This window comes from Myotis davidii, unplaced genomic scaffold (assembly GCF_000327345.1).
Source record: "Myotis davidii unplaced genomic scaffold, ASM32734v1 scaffold214, whole genome shotgun sequence".
Lineage (NCBI taxonomy): Eukaryota > Metazoa > Chordata > Mammalia > Chiroptera > Vespertilionidae > Myotis > Myotis davidii.
The window spans coordinates 1,699,033-1,706,667 of NW_006285782.1; the positions used below are offsets into that span (position 1 = coordinate 1,699,033).

Below are 7,635 nucleotides of genomic sequence, written 5' to 3' on the forward strand. Positions count from 1 at the left end.
GCAGCTCTCCTTCCCCAGAGAGGACTTACATGGCGGCGATCCCCCAGTGGGCCCCGGCGTCATTGCCCGCAGAGTCGAAGAGAGGCAGGGCCACCAGGGAGATGGTCGGAGCAATGGTCAAGGGGCCAATGAAGCGCATGAGATAGCCAACCAGTCCTGAGAAGCCCAGGAGCATCTGGAAGCAGGAAGCGGCCATGATGACGCCCTGCAACTGAAGAGCAGGCAGCTCAGGCATCTGGGAGCCGGCAGCAGAGGGCGGGCCCCAGCCCAGCCCAGCACAGCCCAGTCCAGCCCAGTCCAGCCAGGCCACTGCTCCGGCTGGTCACCCCTGAGTGCTGTAGTCAGAGGCAGTGCAAGGGCAAAGTGGGACCCCAGAGGCACCGAGAGAAGGAGAACTCTGAGCTCACTCCTCTCTCTAGTTCTGGACTAGCTGTTGGACATTTTCACTTAATACGAACCTTCTCAGGAAGTAGCCTTCGAAAGCATTTATTGCCCTAGCCAGTTTTCTCAGTGATTATAGTGTCGGCCTGAGGACCTAAAGGGTCATGGGTTCGATTCCCGGTCAAGGGCATGTACCTCAGTTGCAGGCTCTATCACCCAGCCCAGGTCAGGGAGTGTGTGGGAGGAAACCAAGTGATGTGTCTCACATCAATGTTTCTCTCTCTCTCTCTCCTCTATCCCTTCCACTCTCTCTAAAAATCAATGGAAAAATATCCTCAGGTGAGGACTAAAAAAACAAAAGTATTTATTGATCATAGTGATGATGATAATGACTCTTTTTAAAAATATATATTTTTTATTGATTTCAGAGAGGAAGGGAGAGGGAGAGAGAGCTAGAAACATAAATGATGAGAGAGAATCACTGGCTGCCTCCTGCCCACCCCACATTGGGGATCCAGTCTGGGCATGTGCCCTGACCGGGAATCGAATTGTGACTTCCTGGGTCATAGGTCGACACTCAACCACTGAGCCACACCAGCTTGGCCGGCCTTTTGTGGTTTGAACTGAGCATTTATTTGATTCCATTTTTATCTCCTTTCTTAGCATCTTCTCTTCTTTTTAAACTTTCCTTTTTGGTGGTTGCCCTAGAGCAGTGGTCGGCAAACTCATTAGTCAACAGAGCCAAATATCAACAGTACAATGATTGAAATTTCTTTTGAGAGCCAATTTTTTTAAACTTAAACTATATAGGTAGGTACATTGTTATTAACTTAATTAGGGTACTCCTAAGGCTTAGGAAGAGCCACACTCAAGGGGCCAGAGAGCCGCATGTGGCCCGCGAGCCGCAGTTTGCCAACCACGGCCCTGGAGTATGTAATATACATTTACGGCTAATCCAAGTTCAGCTTCAAATAACTTTAAAATACTTTATGGGGAGCGTGAGCACCTTACAATAGCACAAGAATCCTAATGTACCCCACCTGTCCATTGCTGTCATTCATTTCACTTAGCAGCCTAAGACTATACAAGAAACTACCTTGACCCTGGAAGGTGAGGCAAAAACGGGTCTGATTTTAAAAGCTGAACTTGCCATCTCTTCCCCGTTTTCTACTTTTCCTGCTACCACCATGTCCTTAAAACAGAATCACCGCTCAGTTTCACCTCTCCGTACTTCTCGGGTCCCGGCAGGCAATGACATCCCTATTGGCCCTATACGCGCCTCGCTCTTGTGGCTGGGATTGTGACGCACAGATGGTCGGCCGACCCTCAGCGATTTCAAGACTTGAGATGCGTGTGGACAAAGTACGACTCAGTGAAACACGGAGAAGCCGCCTTAAATTCCAACAGGCTGGCCTAGCGAGTAAAACCAATCTATCAAACAATTAATAAAAGGAGGTCGAAACCTGTGACATTCTCCAGTTTATAGCACTGGTGAAAGCGTGGGACCAGCAGATGGAGCTCAAGTACCGGAGATGGGACTCCGGGTTGGGGCTCATTGTATTGAACACTGGGAGGCGATGTGGGAAGAAGCGATAGAGTCTATGCCAGCGGTTCTCAACCTGTGGGTCGCGGCCCTTTCGGGGGTCGATTCACAGGGGTCGCCTAAGACCATCGGAAAACACATATGTAATTACATATTGTCTTTGTGATTAATCACTATGCTTTAATTATGTTCAATTTGTAACAATGAAATGGGGGATCACCACAACATGAGGAACTCTGTTAAAGGGTCGCGGCATTAGGAAGGTTGAGAACCACTGGATTCCTTCTCATAGGTCAAATATGGGTAAGAATAGGGATCTTGTACCCTGTCCCTCCTCTGACATCGCTCTTCCTTTATGCTTCGGGTTCCGGGGATGTGACCCAGATGCAGCCATGAGGCTCGGGGGTGGGGGTACTGAACATGGATGGGGGCGGGCTGCAAGATGCACCTGCTGCTGTCAGGCTTCCTGGCCTGGCTCCCAGGGATATCTAGGGAACAGACTGCTCAGTTCAGGAACGTCCCTGGTTCAGTTCTAGTGAGCCTGCAATAAGTGGGGCAATCCGTGGGGTCACGTTCAGGCCTGAACAGACTTTGTACTGGAGCCCCATCATCGTGGGGTGCTTGGGTAAGCCTGCTCCTGCTCTGCCGGGGGTGACCCCAGGCCCAGCTCCAGGCCGAGGTGTTTCAGGTCAGCGGGCAGCTTCCCGGGAATCTGAAGTGACCTTTATTCTCTCAGATAGTACCCCACCCACCAGCCATCAGGTGAGGATGTGGAGATCTGGAAACCAACTGGCTTACTGTCCCTGGGGGTGTGGCTGAACTCTCTGCCAAGAATCCTGAGTATTGATTGCTTAGATAAACCCACCTGGAGCCTGGCTGAGCTGCAGAGTGCACGTTAGGCCAGCAGCTCCTTTCCCCTGACAATACACCTGAATCAAGCAGGTGTCAGGTCTTACAGTGGAGCACACGGACACACCGGTCCACGGTGGGCAGACTGAGCGGACAGCCCCCACTAGCAGATGCCTGGTCCTGCACATTGGTTTTCCCCTTAATCTGAGCAATCTACTGTGGATATGGGCAATATGACACTTGTGCATCTATGAAAAACTTGTAGCAGCCGAACCGGTTTGGCTCAGTAGATAGAGCATCAGCCTGCGGACTGAGGGGTCCCAGGTTCGATTCCGGTCAAGGGCATGTACCTGGGTTGCGGGCACATCCCCAGTAGGGGGCGTGCAGGAGGCGGCTGATCGATGTTTCTCTCTCATCGATGTCTCTAGCTCTCTATCCCTCTCCCTTCTTCTCTGTAAAAAATCAATAAAATATATTTTAAAAAAGACAACTTGCAGCAGAAAGTTGGGAAAACCTAAGTGCTTAGTAACTGTGACCTGCTGCTACTATGATCACCATCATCACCATTATTATCATCATCATCACTACCATCATCATCATCATCATCACCATTCTCCTCATCATCATCACTTTGATGTGTCTCTCTCCTCTTTGCTGTCCTCACACTTAGCACAACCCTTGGCATCAACAATGACATTTGATGGCTTTTAATAGAAGACGAGAGTACTACCCGCTGTCCTCTCTGCCTCCTGGGACTGGCGAGGCAAAGGCTTGCCCTCTTCCTCCTTGAAATATGTGTTACCAAGTAAACCTATTCCTTAGCAATATTTCTAGATACATCTTCAGTCCCTCCTCATCTTTTCCGCCTGGCAGCCCCAATCCCTCTCTTGCTCATCACCCTGCTTGATTTTCTTCATTACACATATGACTCCCTGAAATTCCCCCTTTTTATCTACTTATTGGGATATTTTTGTCTCTCCCTCCCTCCCTGGCCTGCACATCCACTCACTGTGGCTAGGACAGTGGTCGGCAAACTCATTAGTCAACAGAGCAAAATATCAATAGTACAACGACTGAAATTTCTTCTGAGAGCCAAATTTTTTAAACTTAAACTATATAGGTAGGTACATTGTTATTAACTTAATTAGGGTACTCCGAAGGCTTAGGAAGAGCCACACTCAAGGGGCCAAAGAGCCACATGTGGCTCGAGAGCCGCTGTTTGCCGACCATGGGACTAGGACGTTAGGCCCTCCTTGTCTATCTTATCTACAGCAGCATCTTAACGCCCAGGACTTTGCCTAGAGGTGAACTGACAATGAATGTTGAACAGATGAATCAACACAGTAACTCCACTGAGTACCCTCCACTCCACACACCGACCCCCACCCCCTCCCTCATGTCCCGTTACCTCTCGGATCCTCTTTTGCCATTCCTCGGTGAATTCAGGAGAGCTGGTGTTCACCTGGCTCGCATTGAGTGTCCACTCGGGACACTTCCAGGTGGGAAGGGAGAACATGGCCAGGGAGGGAGCCACAAAAGCAAACGTCCCTCCTTGGAGAATGGGCAGCCTGGAGGAGGGGAGAACACAGTCACCCTACAGTTCTTTAGCACTGGTCTGTCACTGCCCAACGGGGGCCTTTTAATCCCAACTCCTAGGCAGGGTTAGAGGCAACATATGCCTGCTGTCCTCCCTGTATAGGGAGTTCCTGACACGCCTCACTCAGACCCATGAACCCTGCCAAACTTCGGGCAGGTAGGAGAGGTGGGGAGGGGAAGGACAAGCAGACCTAACCCCCATCTTGGAGATATAAGCTGGGAGCAGAGCGTCGGGCTTTGGGAAATAATTTGGAGACAGCACAGAGCTCAGCACACATGCTTAGTGGGTGCCATTGTCTACCCGGTGCCAGCAGATCTTCCCCAGACCCCAGGACCAAAGCACAGCTCAAACCACGACCTCTCCCACCAACAAGAGAGGCACAGCCTAACATCTCTGTCACAAGATTCTCTCGTGTCTTCAAAAATGAAGCTCAATCCCAGACCTCTACCTTCAGGCTCCTTTCATCACGTGGACAGAATGGGTTTGAGGTCAATAATCAGGGCGTGCTCCCTGCCCAGACCCTTCTCCCTCCTGGTCGGCCTGTCACTCTGGCTGCTGGAGGACTTCCAGCAGTGCCTCTCGGACTGCGCTTCGAGGAGCACACAGTCTGAGGGTCAACCTCCAACAATCCTCTCACCAGGTCACAGCCTATCAAGGCTAACCTAGTCTGCCCACCCTGGACAATCGAATTCGGGGGTGGGGACTGGAGCAAGGAACCCAGTACTTGATCACATTTAACACTGTGGCACACCCAGTCAAGATGCTTTATTTTTAACATGAGAGGGGTGGGTTTTTTTGTGTGTTTTTCTTTTTGTTAAATATATTTTTCAGAGAGGAAAGGAGAGGGAGAGATAGAAACATCAATGAGAGTCATCGATCATTGATCAGCTGCCTCCTGCACGCTCCTTACTGGGGATCGAGCCTGCAACCCAGGCATGTGCCCTGTCCGGGAATTGAACCCATGACCTCCTGGTTCATAGGTCGACGTTCAACCACCGAGCTACACCAGCCGGGCTAGAGGGGTAGTTTTGAATTCAGGATTTTACTAGGATATCTTGAAGAATTATTCTGGAGAATGGACACATTTTATGAAATGAAAATGTAGTTTATGAAAGAGCTTTGCTGTCTAAGTGGCCTTTGTATCCTGGTTGTGCGCTCGAATCAGCAAGGCCCGGTTCAGACGAGGCAGTGGGCTGTCTAGGAGTGGGCCAGGCATGGGGAGGGCAGAAGCCCTGGGTCATCTTAATGTGCAACTGATCTAGATTTATAAACTAGACCCATAAGGCTCCAGAGGAGAATGGAATATACTGAACACAGGGCAGGAATGTGCAGGTGGTGATAGGGGTATCTGTAAATAACTTTTTAAAATTTAACAACTATGAATCTAAGTAAATTTTCATAATTAATTTCATTTCTACCATAATGGCAACCCGTTTTTAAAATTTGCCTGTGAGTACGATTCATTACTCTCCTACACGCATTTTCTGATTTTAATGCCTGTTTTGGAAACTATACACTGCTGCTTTTACAACATTTCAGAGCAAGGAAAGCCCCTTGGAACATATCCACGTGGCCTTGTCATGTTACAGATGGGGAAAGGGCCCGAGGCCACGGACTTAACCAGGAGCTCTCGAGCCTCCTCACACGTCATCACGGCCCTATGGCACTGTAATCAGGAGCACGGAGTAGACCAGTGATGGTGAGCCTTCTGAACTCCGCGTGTCAGCATTTTGAAAAACCCTACACCTTATCAGTGGCATGACCTAGCCTGTTGCCCAGCTGCTGCAAGCCTCGGTGTCCTCTCTGATAAAATAAAGAGAGGAGGAAGGCCACGGCGGGGGGGCTGCCTTCCTTGCTTGCTGCCCGAATCCAAAGTAGAACTTTAAGGAGTCAGAGAATTCTACGTTCAAGCCTGGACTTCCAGTTCGTGTGCTGGTTCTTTAAGAAAAACATCCAGATAAGAGGATTGGTACCTACGTTATTTAAGAGTCTGTAAGCTTGGTTTATAACCCTGTGGTGTTGAAACAGGGAGTGTGTGGGTCTTGCCAGAATTAGGGGCAGAAACAAGTGATGGCTAAAAAGTCCTGGTGGCATTTGAGTCCCTGGTTCAATACATTTCTGATGCGTGATGTACTCTGCCTTTCTCTTTGTTGATCTTATAAGTTAATAACAAATAAATTTTTGCCTGAGCTAATCTGAACTCATGTGTTGGAGCTAGGACCTGAATGAACTCAGGCTCTGACTGCTAGCCCTGTGCTCCCTCTGTCACGCCCCACCAGCTTCCTAACCACCTTTCTGGCTGCAATCCAGGCACATGTTGCCAATACCTTGGCAGGTGAAAGTCAGAATCCACAGGGAGAAGATGTACCTACCTGACTCCAAAAAACACTTGCAGGAGAGTGCAGATGCCAGAGATGAAGAACATGGTGCTGATGAGGTAGCTCTGGGTGAGGGGGTCATGCTGCAGACACAGGCCCTTGGCCAGGATGAGCGGCACTGCCACGAGTCCCCCCAGGGCAGTGATGAAGTGCTGTGGGCAGAGCAGAGAGAATAGACAGGCACTGCATGCGGTGGATGCCTGCTCCACCTTCATTCTGACTTCTAGGCCAGAGGCGAGAGCTCCACCTCTAGTCTCAGAGGAATCTGAGTGACAGACAGGCAGAGATCCGGGCGAGCAGTGGGACCCAGAGAAGGCCTGGCAGCAAGAAACAGGAAACTAGCCCAAAGATCTAGAGTTGAAGGGCAGGACCCTAGTGCCAGACACTGATACCCCGGGAAAGAAATCAAGGCAGCAACACAGCACAGGAGGACATAGCAAGAACCAAGGAGGGAGCTTTAAGAACAAGGCAGGAGAACCAAGATGGCAGTATAGGTAAACGCCGGTACCCACTGCCTCCCACAACCACATCAAAATTACAATTAAAATACTGAACAACCATCAGTCAGAGCCGCCTGAAAGCTGGCTGAATGGGAGTCCTACACTTAGAGGAGTAAAGAAGAAAGCACATTGAGACTGGTCGGAGGGGTGGAGGTGCAGATGGGCTGGTCTGACACACACGTGTGCTGTTTTTATCAACCAGGAGGCATATCGGCTGCAGAGGTCTCCCATGAGGAGCAAGGGGTCCCAGCCCCACAGCAGACCCCCAGCCCAGGGTTTCAGTGCTGAGAAGAGAAGTTCCCGTAACTTCGGACTAAAAACCAGCGGGGATTGTGGCTGAGTGACACAGAGGCTGCTGACCAGGTGCTTCTCTTAAAGGGCTAGCAC

At 50.0% G+C, this 7,635-nt stretch overlaps 1 protein-coding gene across 4 annotated transcripts in view; it reads right to left on the reverse strand.

Annotated features, from left to right (window-relative positions):
* LOC102773777 (solute carrier family 23 member 1) overlaps positions 1–7,635 on the reverse strand; it is a 28,981-nt gene that overhangs the window by 13,866 nt on the left and 7,480 nt on the right. For 2 of the 4 annotated variants that reach the window (XM_015559414.1, XM_006756696.2), the window contains exons 3-5: positions 6,743–6,900; positions 4,182–4,341; positions 30–211 (exon numbers count right to left, since the gene is read on the reverse strand). In XM_015559414.1, coding sequence (XP_015414900.1) covers positions 30–211; positions 4,182–4,341; positions 6,743–6,900 — 500 coding nt within the window. The remainder of the gene's footprint in view (positions 1–29; positions 212–4,181; positions 4,342–6,742; positions 6,901–7,635) is intronic. The other 2 variants (XM_015559416.1, XM_015559415.1) reach the window with 1 other exon arrangement.